Source organism: Cyprinodon tularosa, unplaced genomic scaffold, assembly GCF_016077235.1.
Source record: "Cyprinodon tularosa strain WSP-4 unplaced genomic scaffold, ASM1607723v1 ctg42, whole genome shotgun sequence".
Classification (NCBI taxonomy): domain Eukaryota; kingdom Metazoa; phylum Chordata; class Actinopteri; order Cyprinodontiformes; family Cyprinodontidae; genus Cyprinodon; species Cyprinodon tularosa.
The window spans coordinates 52,680-71,719 of record NW_024039141.1 but is presented as its reverse complement, the minus strand read 5'-3'; the positions used below and the strand labels follow the sequence as shown (position 1 = coordinate 71,719).

At 39.3% G+C, this 19,040-nt stretch overlaps 1 protein-coding gene across 3 annotated transcripts in view; it reads right to left on the bottom strand.

Annotated features, from left to right (window-relative positions):
• Nucleotides 1-748: 748 nt before the first annotated feature.
• LOC119792493 (A disintegrin and metalloproteinase with thrombospondin motifs 2-like) overlaps nt 749-19,040 on the bottom strand; it is a 48,783-nt gene continuing 30,491 nt past the window's right edge. For 2 of the 3 annotated variants that reach the window (XM_038299141.1, XM_038299142.1), the window contains 9 exons: nt 12,245-12,378; nt 12,035-12,158; nt 11,540-11,620; nt 11,287-11,450; nt 11,045-11,201; nt 10,813-10,948; nt 9,772-9,979; nt 9,528-9,657; nt 6,089-8,744 (listed from right to left, as the gene is read on the bottom strand). In XM_038299141.1, coding sequence (XP_038155069.1) covers nt 8,536-8,744; nt 9,528-9,657; nt 9,772-9,979; nt 10,813-10,948; nt 11,045-11,201; nt 11,287-11,450; nt 11,540-11,620; nt 12,035-12,158; nt 12,245-12,378 — 1,343 coding nt within the window. In that variant the 3' untranslated portion in view covers nt 6,089-8,535. Of the gene's footprint in view, nt 4,578-6,088; nt 8,745-9,527; nt 9,658-9,771; nt 9,980-10,812; nt 10,949-11,044; nt 11,202-11,286; nt 11,451-11,539; nt 11,621-12,034; nt 12,159-12,244; nt 12,379-19,040 lie in introns of those variants that run through there. The other variant, XM_038299140.1, reaches the window with a different exon arrangement.

The following is a 19,040-nucleotide window of genomic DNA, read 5'->3' as shown; positions in this document are numbered from 1 at the left end:
TCACAGCAGGTTTTGTGATTTATTCTGCCATCCATTTGTTGTTGTAAAAACAGGAAAACCTGCAAAATTGCCAAAATACTTTGAGAAATGTATATGGTAATACATATGGTAGTATATCAGTTCATACAAATTGTATTTTATTCAAACAAGCAACTAAATGAAAACAACCTTACTCTGTTGTCTCCCAGTCCCCCCCCCCCCCCCCCCCCCCCCCCCCCCAAAGAAAATATATATTTTTGCCAAATAAAAAATCTAAAGAAAATCTCACATCTGAGATGTCAAAAAGGCTAAAAACCACACAAATCTGAGGCAACTGGGGGCATAAAACCTGAAATGACCGACTATGTAGAAATATTAAATGAAACAAAGGAAGGGTTAGTAAAAGCCATGTAATCTGGGGTTAGAATGGATTCAGGCATTTGTGTAATTCAATAGTTAAACTTGGTGAAAAAGCTGTTTAAAATATCAGATAATGCATACAATAACCAAAGAAAGCATAGTATAGTTGTATATGCTTTGATTACTTTATAATACCATTTTGTTGTTATTGTAAAGTAAGTCTTAGAAACAACCACAGATACGAAGAGTTCTGCAAGCGAGCAGTATGATTCTGTCTCCCCCTGGCTGTCAAATATGGCCGCCTCGCATTGAAAAATAATATTGAGAAAAAAAAAAAAAAACTATGATGAGAAAGTATCTTTTGAAAAAAAAAAAAGGAAATCTCACAACTCAGATAAATTGCAAAATATCAAAGGTATTTAAACTTTAATAAATATTTTACATTAACTTCTTTTCTTATGTACATATATAGTACAGAAAGATAGGTGATTTTTCTGATGCATTAAATTAAACATGTACAAATAATACAACTTTTAAGAGCGAAAGAAACAGACTGGCCTTCAGAGGTTTGGCGAAGATATGATGAATTTTTTTTTCTTTCTTTTCTTTTCTTGAATGAATAAATGCATGAGAAATGTTTTAACTTTTAGCAACATTGATGAACAAAGCACCATTACTGACTTAAGGAAGAAAAAAAGAGTCATTAAATGATTATTTCCCTCATGACTGTGAATTCCACTTTGCTCGGTGGGAAGTTTAAGCACCAAACATTTGCAACTACCTTTAATTAATCTTTCACACTTTAGATTCCTGAGAGTTTAGAATCCTTACAGAAAACATCTGCTTTGGAAATGGCACCATTCTAACAAGCGTGAAAATTAAAATTGCATTTATTACTCTAGGAACTTTGAAAATATCTAATATTTCCAGGGCAACAAATATTTAATCTCACAAGAAGACACTTAAATCTAAAGGGCTGGTTGAATCATTAGCAGTAACATTAAATATAATCTCGAAAATAAAGGTGCTAAACTCTGTTTTATGGGTACTTATAAAACAATATTTACATCATATCTACAGGGAGACTGAATTCTTAGATAACATATTTTGATGTGAAGAGAATAAAAAGTAACTTGGCTTTTCAAAGGCCCTGTGCAACTTTAACCCTGTTTAAAGGCATGCTAAAATGCACCAAATCGGCAATATTTAGCATGATATTCAATGAGAAAAAAGTAAAGGTATAACGTAGGATGGAGGTTCCATTTGGATCATCAAAATAAGTGGTCCTCCTAATTGTCAATCATTCTGGTGATATGTTTACATAAGGCCCTCCCATGTGCTCGTCCCCAGGTAGCTATCTTTCCGGTGGTGAGTCTCACATAGTGGAAAAATTGCAAATCTTGTTTTCGAAAGTAAGCCTGTATAAGGGATGCAAACAGCAACTTTTAGCATGCACGAGTAAAAATGGGCACGCGTTTAATAGACATTCCCAAACGGGAGAGGGTACAGGGTTGTGCATGTCCCTTTTTTTTTAAAGGGGAGAGTGGTCTTTTCAAATATTCTCGAAAATCCTCCACTATACCTTTAAATAAAGATGCATTTTGCTTGACTCTAGGAGATATTTTCTTTAGCTGGCCTGATATAAAACATTGTTGCAGTCAAGAAGAGTTTATCTCTATAAGAGATTTGGGAATGGCTGTTCAGTTATTAGGCAGGACCCCTTTTCATCCTGAGGAGAAAATTTCGCTTCTCCTCCAGAAGTTCTTGTATCCGTTTGTTCCTGGTTCTTTCTCTGAGACTGACCCGGTGCTTTGGGATCAGATTGTTTTGAGAGATGTCACCGGTCACACTAACAACACTGTTATCAAACACATCGATTGAGTTTCTCTCATTGTTCTCCTCAGCTATTTGCTGATGCTTCGAAGTGGGGATCATTTCATAGGTTACTGTTGTTTGTTCTTCATTTGTGTGAAGGACCAAGGTGGGAACAGGGGTACCAGGAAGGTCTGAAGTTGTCGCTGGAATGGATTCAACTACAGGAATGAGTTCAGACAGGTCCATCCCAGGGGATGGGGCTAGCTCTGTTGTGTCCTCTCCGTTTATAGTTGCGATATCCATGGAGTCACCGTCTTCCTGCACTCCCAAATTGCTGTAGGACTCTTTAATGGTATTGCCACTTGGAAATGTCACTGTGATCTCGCTATATGGCATAGTCGCTGTGACAGCCTCAGGGCTAACGTCATAAGAGGATTTTAGGAAATCATCAAAAGGGCCAGGTGTCGTTGCGTCTGTGCTAACGAGGTGAATGGATGGGGCATCGTCCGTGAACAAAATGTCCCTATTAATGTCCGTTGGGCTAATCTTTGACTTAGAGGAAGGAAAGTTCAACACTGTCCCTTCTACTATGCGGTTGTGAGAAATAGCGGAGGTAAAAACCTCATCTGGGGTGGGCGGTGTGCCCGGTGAGGTTTTGTGTTTTGGATTGATCTTTATCTCCTTAACTTTACTCTGTTTGACATTTATGTTTGACTTTATGGCATCTTTTGATACTTGTTTTTGGCTGTTTTTAATGTTCGTCTTTGTTTGAGATTGCTTTGTGACAATTTTCTTTGACTCTGGAGTTTTTTTAGGATTGGTCTTTAAATCAACCTGCTTTTTAGGTAACGGTTTAGTTTTCTTTTCTGGCATGGTTTTTAATGGAGGCTTTTTTATAGAAGAGATGTTTGGAGTTTTCTTGTGGGGAGGGTTAATGCCTGGAATGTTCTTTATTGGAGAATTATTCAGTGTAGATTCATTTTTGGGACTAATGTTTGGTGGATTTGTTTTTTTTACTTTATACTTTGATGAAGTATTTGTTCTTAGCACAGTTTTCGCTAAAGTTGTCTTTTTGACTGTAGGGTTTGTGTTCGGTGGACTAATTTTTTCCCCATTAGTTTTCTTGTGGGGAGGGTTAATGCCTGGAACGTTCTTTATTGGAGAATTATTCAGTGTAGATTCATTTTTGGGACTAATGTTTGGTGGATTTGTTTTTTTTACTTTATACTTTGATGAAGTATTTGTTCTTAGCACAGTTTTCGCTAAAGTTGTCTTTTTGACTGTAGGGTTTGTGATTGGTGGACAAATTTTTTCCCCATTAGTCTTTGATTGAATAGTTTTCTTTGGAGTATTATTTAGGGGAGTTTTCTTCTTTGCATGAGGGTTTGGTGGTCTGGTGTTATTTGCTAGAGTGGTCTTTTTCATAGGTGGGTTTGGCAGAATTGTTTTTTTGGGATCACTGCTTGGTGGTTTGGTGTTTTTTGCCGTTTTCTTCACTGGAATTGTCTTTTTTTGAGATATATCCTTTGGAGGGGTCTTCTTTTGAAGATTTTTCTTTGGTGAAACATATTTTTCTGTAGTATTTCTTTGTGTTATTTCCTTTTTTACACTTTCCTTTGAAGGAACCAGAGTTTTTTTGTTTTGTGGCTGAATGTTCTTTTTAGGATTGCTTTTAAGTGTGTTTACTATAACGGTACTACTCTCCTTGAGACTTGTTACGGGAGTGGGCTTTGGTGTAAGGAATTCGGCACTTGTTCCAGCTGCTGACGTAGCTGAGGAACTCTGTAGCATCAGATCTGTGATGTCAGCATTGGGATGATTTGTATAAAACACAGTGTTGATAGTAGGCACAGTGGTGGGGAGGAGAAAAACGCCTGTTTCAGCTGGTGGAGGAGTTGGAATTACTTTTGTTGCAGTTGGTGTAGAGGAATGGATGGTTTCAGATGTAGAAGCTGGAAAATTTGGGGTTGCAGAAGTTGAAAAAGTGCTAGAAGAGGTGGAGATGAAAGGCAAACTGGTTGTAGCTGGAAGATGAGAAGGAATTATTTTTGTGGCTCTCAGAGAAGATGTGGGATGAAAGGTTTGGGTTGTGGTGTCCTGGAGGGGTGGGGTAGCAGCAGAAGCAGATTTGGTCTGGAGGAAAGGAGAGCTAGTTGTAGCCAATTGAGTGGTAAGTATTCCTTTAGTGAGTTGAGAGGTGGTTAGGATTAAGCTCAGGAGATTTATAGATGGAGTAGGGGTGACAGTATTACTGGGGGCAGTGCTACTAAGGGTAGATGTAGCAGCGGGGTTAGGTCCAGGTTTGGTGATGTTGATGCTGCTGCACGTCTTGCAGCATAAGCGCCAGTAATCCGGTAGGAAACAGCGGCGCTGAAGAGCCTCCATAAGACAGAACAGCGAGCGGTCTCCCTTACATGGCAGGCCTGTGAAGGAGAGACAATGACCTCAAAATAGGAACAAAAAATAGCAATGTGTAATTTGCAATATAGACATATAGAATGTTAAAGGTTGTACTTAATAAAATACAATTTTTGTGTAACTAGCAAAATCAAGAAGTAAAGCCAGACCATCAACAAAGAATGCATGAAGGTAAAGGAGGAAAATCTTAAGAACAGTCATCATATTAGTGCAGAGCAGCTGAAATAGAAGAAAATAAAAGCCAGTCTTCAGTTGAAAATAATGCATTTCTCCTGTCTAAGAATAAGACCTTAATCTTGATCAGCAGTTTAATGTAAAAACTTCACCACACACTACAAAGAAACTAGGGAAGTCCAAATTAACCTCCAAGTAGGGTGACCAGATGTGCCTAAATAACTTGTGTGAGAAAATCACACATTTTCCCCTTCTGTCCCACCATCCCACAAATCAAAGCAATGGTTAATTGCATGAAATTACAAAAAAATTGGATAGCAAAAATTCAAAGGAGCTTTTCCTAAATGCAAAGAAAGTAGAGCTGCAGCTATTGTCACACAGTTCCCACGTCATGACCAAGCTGCACACAGTTCTGTTAAATGGGGAACAGGTAAAAGATTTTAACATACAATAGGATGGGAATTAAGTTTAAAGAATGATAAAACCAGCCACAACAAGGACTGTGGAACAGTTCATAACTGGGTGAGGTTAGTCAAAGAAGATTCTCACGGATTTTTCCAAAATAATTTTTAGATTTGAGCACAGTGTAAAGCAACAATGTAAAAATGGGTCACAAAAGAAACGCAGAGCATTCATAAGCATTCTAGTTGTCCAACATTTGATTTTTCTAGATCTGGTCACCCTACCTCCAAGTAGTGGTTTCAGATCTGGGCATGTCTTTGTCTTCCATGCCAACAGCAAGATGCATAGACAACTTTTATATGGTCTGTTCTTTTTTCTTAATCACACTAATTTAATGCATACAACTTGCAAAGAAGTGTTATAGTTCCTTGACATTATTTTGTTGATTTTTGTCAACCTTGTTGACTCTTCTATATGGGAGCTATTAAGCTGTGGCTTCGGCTTCTAGAGAAATGCACACAAAAACTCTGAAATTCTGTGGCTATTTGAGATAAACTGGAATATATCAAATTGTCAATTATCAATATTAAAACAGATCGAAAAAGGCCAGCATTAGGTTTGCAAAAACCAAGTTATGAGATTGAGGACTGTATCTATAAGTCTCAATTCATACAGTGGATGTTTATGAAATCTTATCACCAAGTGTGTGTCATGTGAAGATTTATCAACACATTATTGGGATTTTCTTAGTCAAGTTAACCACGATGTCTGCTTACTATAAAAACAAAAGTAGTTGATAAGGAGATCCTGAAGCGTCCAGACTTTCACAAGTTAATTGGAATCCTGATCAAACCATGTTATGCTGTGCTTCATTTACACACATTACATATTTAATTGGTCTAACTACATTGTTTAAAAATTCCTACAGAGTGAAAAGTCACACTTTTTAAAACATTTTTATTGATACAACTTTGCTGTTGATAATGACAGGAACTGAAACAATGAGATGTATGTCTCCACCTCCAGCTCATTATATAGATATATAGTTTTTTTTTTTTTTTTTTTACTTAAGAAAAATAATTCAACTGTATCGAAAGTTACAAGTTCACAGTCACTGTGGTAAAACACTTGATTACTTGAAAATCAACAAGTCAATCTGTTAATTGACTGAGAAAGAAAACATGAAGTACATAAATTATATTTGCTTTTTAAAGAAAATACATAATTTTCATGATGATGTAAAAACTGGAATGGCACATTAAGTGTCATATGAAACATTTACAAAACATTAATAAAATTTCCCTGATAAATCAAAGTGCATATAGACGCAGTGCACGTAGTCCATCTGAATGTTTCTTCGAACATTAGCCAGCCCAACGCAGCAGGCCAGTGAAGCCACAAAACAGTTACCCATAGTATAGAATATTATAGAAGAAGATAACAGTCATGAACATTATTAAATACAGTCAACACCAATTTTATATACAGTATCGCACTGCTAGGTCTGGCTTGGTCTCTTACAGTCCAACTCCAGCAGAAGGAAACCTTGGATAGCTCGCTACATAGTCACAACAGAAATATGTGATCACAATACAATGACAAGTCTGAAGTGTTCTTTTCTTTTTTTTTGTTTTCCAAGATGCCATATGTGTCAGTACCCTAGGCCCTTTGAAAATCCTTTCCGGTAGTCGGACACTGGTCCGACATCAGCCTCGTAGGTTATGATGGTTGGCGGTTGTGAGTTTTTTTTTAAGTTGGTTTGAAGCTGCCTCTATTCCGAGTGAAACTTTGAATGAGTAAAGCCATCTCTTTCACAGATAAATGCCATTACATTCAATCCAAGATAAGGCATTGTTCATGTGGTTAATGTTCGTCAAAAAAAAAAAAAAAAAAAAAAAGTGAGACCACCCGACTCAAAATCAAAGTTTATGAGGTATTTCTGTATCTGATCGCAGTGTGTTAAAAGCCCAGATGATTTAGCACCCACGCGCACACACTCACACATGACGGGATGCACATCCACCCTATGCACATGCACTCGTGGATGCGCACAGTGACAGATGCACGCTTGCACAAGCACGTGTCCAAACATCCAGGTGATAGATGCAAATGTGCATGACAAAAGGTGATCCTATCCTGAAAGAAAAACAAGAAGCAACAGCAACACCACTGATCCATCTGAGCGAATGGATAGGCAACTAACTGACCAAGTCCTGCATAATATGGGTCGAACCCGTTCTCCCACAAAACACTTTGCCTTTTATTAAATATTTATCTGTATTCATGTAAAATTATTTAAAAAAATACACATAACAGTCAAGGATCTAAGCGATCAATAGCAGTCCAAAGGTTTTAGGCAAATAAGCTACAGCTTATTCATGGTAAAATGTTATTAATATTATTGGTACTTATATAGATTTAGATTTATAGATATATATAAATACAAATATATTTATAGATGTATTTGTTTAAAGTCTGCAAGCACAAATAAGCTGCATTTATTGAACTTTTGTATAACAGTCAAAGAGAGGATGGCTGATGATGAGGTGGAATGGGAAGCAACCTCAAGTGGTCAAACTAACCTGTTTTTTTTTTTTATTATTCTTTTTTTTCTTATCATCCTTCACAGTTTTTCACCACCCAGTTCAACTTTGCAAAAATAAAATCACTCCCAAAAAGAGGATCCCATTACTTCATGTCCCTGTGCTGAGTTCCTGTTAATCTGAAATGGGAGCTCCATTTTCATCCCCACCTGGAACTGAGATGTCAAGATGAGCACTTAAGCAAATATGTCCTCAGATCACATTCACAATAAAGCTTTCATTTTTTTAAGATATAAATATTTTTTATATAGATATATTTATATACCATTTCTGAATATTTTCACATCTCTTTTCTCCCACACGAACTGTGCGCTACAAAAAAATAAAAAAAATAATAAATCAAGAACAGAAAAGCCCTGCTGCGTCACAGGTGTGGTAACCCATAACGACACGCAGCGAGCTCGCGCAAATCACGGCCACCGAATGCAGAGAAGGGGTTCCCTTACACATGAACGGCCCTTTGTCACATCAGAGGAGGTGTCAGTGAAAACCCGTTTGCCACTTCGAATCCTTTTCACACCAAAATTTTTTTGTTGATCTTTTAAGTTTTCGACTGGCCAGGGGTTACAACACAATGCTCCACAGTGGAGAGATAGATAAAGAGAGACAGAGCAAGAGAGAACCAACTAGCACACACAGGAGCCAGAGACCTCCCCCGGTCAGAGCCGCCTCAGACACAGAGAGAGAGAGAGAGACAACATCCCCCCCCAGAAGAGAAGCGAAAGCTTTGCCACTCGCTCACACGGGCGTGGGCACAGGCACAAGGCGCAGCAGGAAGGGCAGGTCAGGGGGCCAGCCGGGGCCGGCCCTGCAAAGACAGGAGGACAGAGATGGGCAGGGCCCAGCAGAGGACAGACATGCTGTCGATGTGAAGGCTGGGCTGGGAGCTATAGAGGGGGGTTTTACGTGATGAGATCCTGGGGTAGTTTGGGTTGGGCCGGGAAAGCCACTGGATCAGAATGTTGCCATTCTTGTTAAGGTCTGATGAGCCCTCTGCAAACAAGACACAGGAATGGTAAGATTATGGTGAGTCAAATACAGGTCAGGTTTTTTGTTTTTACACAGCTGTTACAACTTTTACTAAATATGTCCACACTGGTTATTTATGCTTACAGAAATAAAATATATATTTTAGTAAACTGTCATTTTCTAAATTTGCCTGCGCCCTTTCATGTAAATGTATATATCCACCTTAGTCCTGGCAGTAACTGCTGGAAGTTTGGTTACTGTAGGTTAGCAACCTCCAGTATAACAAAAACTGCATCAAAGCGGGTTGTTTTGTTTATTCTCCATATTTAAATTTGCTCATCTATGTATTTAAATAGCAGAGATGTAGGCATTGCTCCTTTTAGGAGTTATACAGATCATTTCAAGCAGAACGTCTGGAGAAACCTAACAATATTTATCAAAAAAGTCACAAAGACCCTTTATGTACTCAGCTGATACTGATTGTAACTGATGCATTAATCTAAATCTAGTCAAAGCCGAAGCAACCAGATTATGTGAAGAAATAAAATAGGTTATTATTTTCTTCAGCACTGATCGGCCTTTATAATGATGTTCATTCAATTTCTGTCATGGTGATGTGCATTAGGTTGGTAAATTGTTTAAAAGTAACCCTTTTTAGTTAGATGTTATAAATACCAACCTGTCTGGGATTCGACTAAAATTTTGTCAATATTCTACAGAGAGTTTCCACTTAAATAGTATCTAATTGTTATTTTGTAAACTCCAACTGGAAGATTCTTCATGCAGGGGAGTTTATTTAACACCTACTGCGACATGGTTCCAGGCGACAAACTCTTATGGTATCAGGTTTGCTGTCTAGACAGAGTCCAATGGTGTTGTCTCTGGTGTGGCACAGTGCCTGCCTCTGCTGCGTCCCATTTCCACATGTCACTGAACACTGGAAGTGCATAATAACATGTGAAATTCAGTTGCCATAACAATGTATTACAGATAAATCAAATTAGGGGAAAACATTAAATATCTTATAATGATCCATGTCTTAGTTGCGTACTTGTGACCAGGGGCCAACTCTCCACTGCGTAGGGCAGGGATGTCTGTTGCAGGACCTGCGGGACTCTGGACGGTCATCGCTGCAGTGCTTATTGTGAATGAGGCGTGTTGTGTTGTCCTCCGAAGGCTGAACACAGGTGACGGAGCGTACTTGCATCCCAGTCTTACCACAGGATTTGCTGCAGTTCTGCCACTCTCCTGTCACCCAGCTGCAAGTAAGGAACACAATCAGGAGAGACAAAGAAGGCAAAACTAAGAAAATGCAAAATAATTTCATTTGAAAGAGATAGTAGTCTAAAACCGATCCGATCTAGTATAATATTGGGACCAGCTGCATTATACTCTGCTGTCTGTCCCATACTCAATGGCCCTATTAGGTATGTTTGATGAAAGAATGAATGCACACACTCATGCATGGGTTTATGTACATCCAATGTAGGACATTGCTCTTATCAATCATTAAAGTCATCTTACGGTGCTGGCATGCATACATTCCTTTATGCATGCTTGAATGTTACAGCATGTGAGAATCAATAATTGTTCAAAGAACATTTGCTGTTAATGATATAAAGTTTTGCATTTACTGAGGTACACAAATCTCATACCCATATGGTAGAAAGCTGTATTCCTGAGACCTCTGATGGAACATTAGTATTTTGTGTTAAGGAAAGAAGTAGGGTATGAACGTATAAGATTTTAACTTAAATTATTTCAATATAGGCCGTCTATGATTACAGTGTTGTCAATGACTGATATTCTGTTTTTTATGTAGTTTAATGTGTTTCGTTTTTTTTTTTCTTGTTTCAGTTATTTCTAAAATGTTATATTGGAGGAGTTTTATACACAGATGCCTCTACAAACAACTCTACTTGTTTGTAGAGGCCCCTGTTGTGGCCAATCTTGGCTGTTTCTGAGGCTTTTACTTATTTTATATTGGCCATATTAAGAAATGTGCTTGACATAGGCTGGCACTGGTCATAATACTCTGCCTGATTTGACTATATTTACCATCTAGAACAAGATAAAGCTGATGAATACATACATGGGTGGAGGACAGGGCTTTTGGTTGCAGTTCCTAATATCTCCTCTGGGCTTCATGTTGGACTTGTTACAGAAGCTTTTATGAACCATCTTGCTGTCAACTTTTCTTCTGCAGCCATATCGCAAATACTGCTTCCCTAAAGAGAAGTTTATACCAGATAATTTTAGCAATTTATAATGGAGAGGAAAATGTGAATTACATAGTATGTTTTTTTCTCGACTATGTACCATACCTCCACCACAAGCTTTGGAGCAATAGGACCACTTTTTCGGAGCCCATTCGTAGGCACTGTCTTCTACCAGCATGTTGTCGTAAATAGTCGAATCACCATCCATATTCATCGTGTATTTATAGGACAAAATGACATCCTCATCTCCATGCAATTTCATCTAGGAGAGAGATCAAGAAAAACTAGTTTACTTTAGGATTTGCCATCATAAAACCCAACATTTATTTGACTGCTGTTGTTTGTACCATTATTAGAACCCCATGTCTGAGAGGCCCTGTGCTCTGAAGGGTTTCCTTGTCGTTATCAATCCCATACTCCCATTTCACACCCTTCTCTATAACAGAGCGGGACTCTGGGTATTCATTTTCCCCATTTAGGAAAAACAGTCCTGATGCCACATTTTTAACAGCTGTAGAAGAATAAGAAAAAACAGGTATTTATATAAAAAGGGGGGGACAAATACTATTGTTCAAAACATAAAAGTATTGTGCCACATACCAATAGTGTGTGAGGTGGCATTCAGCTCCTGAATCAGTAAATGCCTTGCTCCTCTGGGGATTTCAAGAACTTTAAGGAACCCTGGAAATGACACACTCAAATAGATTTTTTTTGGATCTAAGATCATCAATCAACAAAGAGCTCAGTTAGCAGTTTCCTAACAGAACACCTATGCAGAAAAGAAGTCTCACTGGAAAAGTTTTTAATAGTTTTAGCTTGAAAAAAACAGCTTCTTCCAGGAATTCTGCTCTCATGAGGTAAATCCGCCCCGGCTTCAAGAGTTAGATAATAGACTCAACATTAGCTCATGAACTTTGATGTAAGCTCTTGGCATGGTTCAAATGGAAACATATGGTCACATTTCCCTGAGGTTTAGGGTCATTTTCAGACATTTTCCTCTAGAGGGCGATGTTTATTCAAGCATAGACAGGAGGAAGGCCTACAGCCAGGCTGTTTTTCATTTTACATGTAGCCAACCCAGCTTCGTCTGTTTACCTTGCTTTTTAGCAGTCCGCATGATTATGTCTTTGAAGGTTTCGCAGCTGGAGTTGTCACCTCCACACACTCCACACTTGTCCTCCTGCTTCGAGGAGCCCACCACGCCATCACAGCCCACCTTCTGTTAGTGAAAATCAAGGAAGCTGATCAGAAAAAGTGTAGCAGTTTAAATCTGATGCACACAGAAACACATAAGAAGTAACTAACCTCACACTCTCCACGCACACACACATTGTGAGGGTCTTTGTACGAGCAGCGTGTGCCATCCAGGACCAGTTTCTCCATGAGGACCACATCTCTGGTTTCCTTTGATTGGCAATACAGGTGGCAGCGTTTTTTAGCTAAGAAGCAAGCAAAATTTCACATTAAACAGTACAACCACCATTCTTCTTTTTCTGACAGGAAAGGATGCAGGTACGAAGATATGCTTAAGATCTAAATAAATAAAAAAAAAGATGCTACTATTTGACTTATATTTCATTTTAAAATGAACAAATAAATTGAGAAAATTTAACGTCGTACAGCATTTGAAATTGACTGTGCTGTTCTGAAGCCCCATAACAACTCTTATTAAATGGGAAAAGCAGTTTTTACTACCTTAAGTGAAAAAAGCAACTGTATTTTATTCATGGTAAATGATGGCTGAATAAGAAGGGCTTAGTGAAGACCCATGGCTTGACATTGTCCCTGCTTAAAAGATAAAGAAGGGCAAAGAAAGCTATATTTAAATATTTTTAGTGGCCCCAATAAGAAGTATTGTAAAAAAAAAAAAAAAACATTAATAGAAATCAAACACTGTGGAAAAGCTTGAAGAGTATGGTGGAAGGAAAGAAGAAAGAATGTGTTTGATGCATTTGGAAACATCTAAAGGCATATAGTCTAATGGAACCCCAAACAACATGGATGCAGACCAAGAAGCACAGTGCTTCTCAGACGGAGCGACACAAAAGACTTAGATTAAGACAATTTTAATGTCAATTTGTATACACTGTGTGTACAAGACCAACTTTTGTTTTGTACAGCTTTTCAAACCGTAAATGAACATTTTCATTCCATAAAATGCAGCAGTGATTAAATGTAAACATGGTGCAAAAAAACGCATTGGTATGGAAGTTCAGAGCATTAATATATATGGTGCAGATATGCCGTATTTTTGGTTTGGTGTTCTAAGTGTGATTACAGAGTCTGTGACACGATTTGGAGTTTTTTTTTTCAATAGTTTAGCAGTCTGATGGTGTTGGGGAAGAAGCTGTTTCAGAATCTCCTGGACCTGCATTGAATGCTGCGGAGCCTCTTCCCAGAGGGCAGCAGGGAGAACAGTCCATGGTGGGGGTGTGAGGGGTCTCTGATGATGTTACGAGCTCGGGACACACAGTTGTGGTATGAAATGTCTTTTCATGGAGGGGAAAGGAGCCCGGATGATCCTCTCTGCTGTTCTCACCACTCTTCTTGGTTTCTTCCAGTCTGCAGCACTGCAGCCTCCACACCACACAGTGAGACAGCTGGTCAGAACGCCCTCTATGGTGCTTCTGTAGAAGGTCATGATGAAGGGTGGGGGCAGGTAGGCTCTCCTAATCCACTGCAGGAAGTACATGCGCTTTTGTACCCTTTTGAATAGTGATGTGGTGTTTAAGGTCCAGGTGAGGTTGTCTGTGATGGGCATCCCCAGGAATTTGATGCTGATGACCACCTTTACAGCTGAGCTGTTGATAAGCAGTGGGCGTGGTTAGGATGATTCTCCCTGAAGCCAACAATGATCTCCTTCATCTTCTCCACATTCAGGATCAGGCTGATATCTTTGCACCATTCCACCAGCTGCTCTACCTCCTCTCTGTATTCCAGGTCGTTGTCGTCTCTGATGAGGCCCACCCCCATGGTGTTGTCTGCAAACTTCATGATGTGATTGGTGGTGAACCTGGGGATGCAGTCGTGTGTCATCAGAGTGAACAGCTGGGGCTGAGGACGTAGCACTGAGGGAAGCGTGTGCTTAGGATGATGACATCTGAGGATTTCTGTCCAACCCAGACTGACTGAAGTCCTCTTAGGTCTCATCTTTGCAAAGCAGAATGTCATGGTTTTCTATTTTTTGATGAGATGAAATTAAAATCTGCCAATAAACCTCCCAAAGATACAATTTCCCAAATCAAACACAGTGGTGAGAACTTAATGATTATAGGATTTGATCAGGTAATTGGCGAAAAAACCAGCAAATCAAATTAATGGGATGATAAAGGGAAGATTATCAACAATAAAATCAGGCAGTCTGCAGAGGAATTGGGGAAATTACAAGGCCACAGTACATCATAAGCCAAAACACAAATTTAACGTAGTGAATAAAAGAGAGTGTCGCATCCAGAATCCTGATTTAAATTTCATAAAGAATCTGTAGAGAAAGTTTAAGAGGAATGGCAACGATAATAATGCCTTCCAACCTCAAAACCTGGAGCTCATCACCGTAATGAAAGACACCAGTGAGGACATCTGAGAAGCTTTTTAGTATCAAGGATAACTGTTTGGTACCTGTAACAGCCAATAAATGCTTTCCCACTCATAATTAAGAAGGTAGGAATCATTTGGGCATTTTTATTCAAATATACAATCTGGGCAAATAATTTTCTTTCCTACAATAATACTTGTTCCTCATCTTAGTATCTTCTGGATAATACCTGTGAAATGTCTAGTCAGAAAATGGATAAGCATACCTTTAAATCTAAATATTGAAAGGACATAAATAATTTGGTGCTCATCTGTTTTGAAATAATTGTGAAAATCTGAATGAGATCTTAGTGAGTCATCATTGTAATGATTCTGATTGTGTCTCTGAGTCACACTACAACTACATGATCCCACAGAGACTAAACCTGGCAGACTATACTAGTGCGAATAAACACTTTTACTTGATCACATGCATGGACACCACCCAGAGATCTTGTCAGTCAGAGGTTTGACTCTCATAAACAGATGGTAGACATGCAACTGATCTACTGCAACCTGCAGTACAGGGAAATAATTTCAAATATCTGTTTAAATATACGAATACTTCATTGCAATAGCAATTGGTAACATTACACAGAAAAGATTGCGAGAATTTTCTAGTTCAATTTTGTTCAGAGGTAAAATTATTCCTCGTTAAAAAATGTGTAATTTACAATATACAGGAAGTAAGACACAGAGAGGTAAAACTGATTTTTATTGAGCATTTAGGTCTGTCGCGTACAGTAAACCATTTTTCCGATATTTTGGCAATATCTTTTCTATTGTTATATTGTATCACCACTAGGCGCCGGTTGCTGGGTTTCAAAATTCACAGTTTCAAAAACTGTGAAAGTTTCCTTAAAACCGTTCCTGCGGTTTAAGCGTGCTTTTAAATAAATCGCATCAGGGAAATGCTAAAGTTGTAAGCAGTTGCAACATCACTGGTCGCGACCACTTCCTCCATGCACCACTGTAGCTGCTACTGTAGCTCTACAGGTTCAGGTTGTATGATGGAGGAAGTTAGCCTCGTGAGACCATCCTGATCTCGTGAGCTTTCAAGATTTCACTCGCAGATCAGTCTGGAGACTCTCCTTTAAAGAAAATTTGGAGCCGTTCACCAAACGAACGTCCAATCAGCGTTGGCTTTGAGGCGGGTTGAGGTGTGACGCAACGAGAAGCGCGACAGTTCAGTCTAAAGACCATGGCGGCTTCAGCTGATGAAACTAGCGTTAGCGTGGCTATCGAGCAAGTTTTATCGGAATTACACAGTATTTCTTCACTGAAAGAAGAGCAAAACACTGCTCTGGAGGGTTTTCTCAGAGGAGAAGATGTTTTTGCTCTTCTCCGGACTGGTTTCGGCAAGAGTTTGATCTATCAATTGGCTCATCTTCGTCGTCGCTCTGTTAGTACGTCATATGCTACGTTGATCTGATTGGTTTATTTGGCCCGTCCATCACCAATCAGCTAACCAGTATTTTCGCCCCTTCCCAACATTACTTCAACGGAAGGTTTCCAGAGTCAGGTTAGGAGGAAGTACGGCAGCTCGATAACTCCTCCCCTGTCTGTGTCTCTTCCAGGCGGGGTCTGATATACCGGAATACTTTGGCTGAAAGTTGGCAGAAGAAGAAAAATGGTGACTTGGAGGATAAAGCTTGCCCTACCAGTGTTTGGACAGTGGGAGCAAGAGGAGGCACCAGAGCTAATATGATAGCACAGATAAAGCTTCAACAAGCCCGTCTTTCAAAAGGTAAATCATCTTGAAATGAACAAGCAACCTTTCGCATCAGGCAATAGTGAAACAAATCTCAGTGCTTCATTGAGCAGACAACTTAATGATTTTGCTGATCACAACTTCTCCTTTGGGCTTGTGTATTTGATTCGTTTTAAGAAAAAGGCAAAAAATAAATAAATCTCTCTGTAGCTGTCCTGTAGGTGTGCATTATTTGTACACTTGTTCATCCTTGCATTTTCACAAGATTCTTTGTAGATAGTATGATTTATAACTGCTTGAAATCCCAAATATGACTGCACAGAAATTTTGGCACGTCAGTGATCTATAAACAGCTTCCACCAAAAATAGGTGCTTTACAGAAATTAAACATTAATCCCTCTGTCCTCTTCCTCTTATCTGGGGTCGAGTTGCGGGGGTATCAGCTTCAGTAGTGAGACCCAGAGGTTCCTCTCTTGGACCAGCTCCTCCAGGGGAATCACAAGGCATTCCCAATCCAGCTGAGAAACATAGTCACTCCAGCATGTCCTGGAGCTCGATCTGGATCTCCTTATGGTGGGATGTGCCCTGAACACCTCACTAGGTAGGCGTCCAGGAGGCATCCTAATCAAATGCCTGAGCCACCTCAACATGCTCCTCTCAATGAGGAGGAGCAGCGATTCTACTCTGAGTCCTCCCCGGATGACTGAGCTCCTCCCCCTATGTCTAAGGGAGAGCCCAGACACACCACGAAGAAAACTCATTTCAGCCGCTTGAGTGTAGGAACGTAGATCGACTGGTAAATTGAGAGCTTTGCCTTTTGGCTCAGCTCTCTCTTTACCACACCGGACTGGTAAAGTGCCTGCTTCACAGCAGATGGCGCACCAATCCACCTATTGATCTCTTTCTTCATCTTTCCCTACTTGATTAACAAGATCCCAAGATACTTAAACTCCTCCACTAGGGGCAGTACATCCTCCCTAATCCAGAGAAGGCACTCTACAGGTGCTGGTCATAAAATTAGAATATCATGAAAAAGTAGATTGATTTCAGTAATTCCATTTAAAAAGTGAAACTTGTATATTATATTCATACATTACATACAAACTCATATATTTCAGATGTTTATTTTGTTTAATTTTGATGATTACAAATGACAACAAATGAAAATCTCAAATTCATCATATCAGAAAATTAGAATATTGTGAAAAGGTTCAAAATTGATGGCCCCTGGTGCCACACTCTAATCAGCTAATTAACTCAAACCACCTGCAAAAGCCTTTAAATGGTCTTTCAGTCTAGTTCTATAGGCTACACAATCATGGGGAAGACTGCTGACTTGACAGTTGTCCAAAAGACGACCATCGACACCTTGCACAAGGAGGGCAAGACACAAAAGGTCATCGCTAAAGAGGCTGGCTGTTCACAGAGCTCAGTGTCCAAGCACATTAATAGAGAGGCGAAGGGAAGGAAAAGATGTGGTCGAAAAAAGTGTACAAGCAAGAGAGATAACCGCACCCTGGAGAGGATTGTGAAACAAAACCCATTCAAAAATGTGGGGGAGATTCACAAAGAGTGGACTGCAGCTGGAGTGAGTGCTTCAAGAACCACCACACACAGACGTATGAAAGACATGGGTTTCTGCTGTCGCATTCCTTGTGTCAAGCCACTCTTGAACCACAGACAGCGTCAGAAGCGTCTTGCCTGGGCTAAAGAGAAACAGGACTGGACTGCTGGTGAGTGGTCCAAAGTCATGTTCTCTGATGAAAGTAAATTTTGCATTTCCTTTGGAAATCAAGGTCCCAGAGTCTGGAGGAAAAGAAAAGAGGCACTTCATCCACGTTGCTTGAAGTCCAGTGTAAAGTTTCCACAGTCAGTGATGGTTTGGGGTGCCATGTCATCTGCTGGTGTTGGTCCATTGTGTTTTCTGAGGTCCAGGGTCAACGCAGCCATATACCAGGAAGTTTTAGAGCACTTCATGCTTCCTGCAGCTGACCAACTTTTTGGAGATGCAGATTTCATTTTCCAACAGGACTTGGCACCTGCACACAGTGCCAAAGCTACCAGTACCTGGTTGAAGGACCATGGTATCCCTGTTCTTAATTGGCCAGCAAACTCTCCTGACCTTAACCCCATAGAAAATCTATGGGGTATTGTGAAGAAGAAGATGCAATACACCAGACCCAACAATTCAGAAGAGCTAAAAGCCACTATTAGAGCAACCTGGGCTATCATAACACCTGAGCAGTGCCACAGACTGATCGACTCCATGCCACGCCGCATTGCTGCAGTAATACAGGCCAAAGGAGGCCCAACTAAATACTGAGTGCTGTACATGCTCATACTTTTCATGTTCATACTTTTCAGTTGGCCAACATTTCTATAAATCCTTTGTTTTTATTGGTCTTCAGTAATATTCTAATTTTCTGATATGATGAATTTGAGATTTTCATTTGTTGTCATTTGTAATCATCAAAATTAAACAAAATAAACATCTGAAATATATGAGTTTGTATGTAATGTATGAATATAATATACAAGTTTCACTTTTTAAATGGAATTACTGAAATCAATCTACTTTTTCATGATATTCTAATTTTATGACCAGCACCTGTACAATAAAAATAATGAGGAAAGCACAACTGAATTATGTTCCAACCTGTCATCATTTATCATTAGTTGATGACTTTGTTAAGACTCCAGAAGTTAATTGTTAAAGCTTCCTTATATCTTTAATTGCACCTGATTTCCTATTTCTTTTATTTTACATACTTTCCATCCAATTCATTACCACATCAAGTTTCTCTCAGTTATCAAATC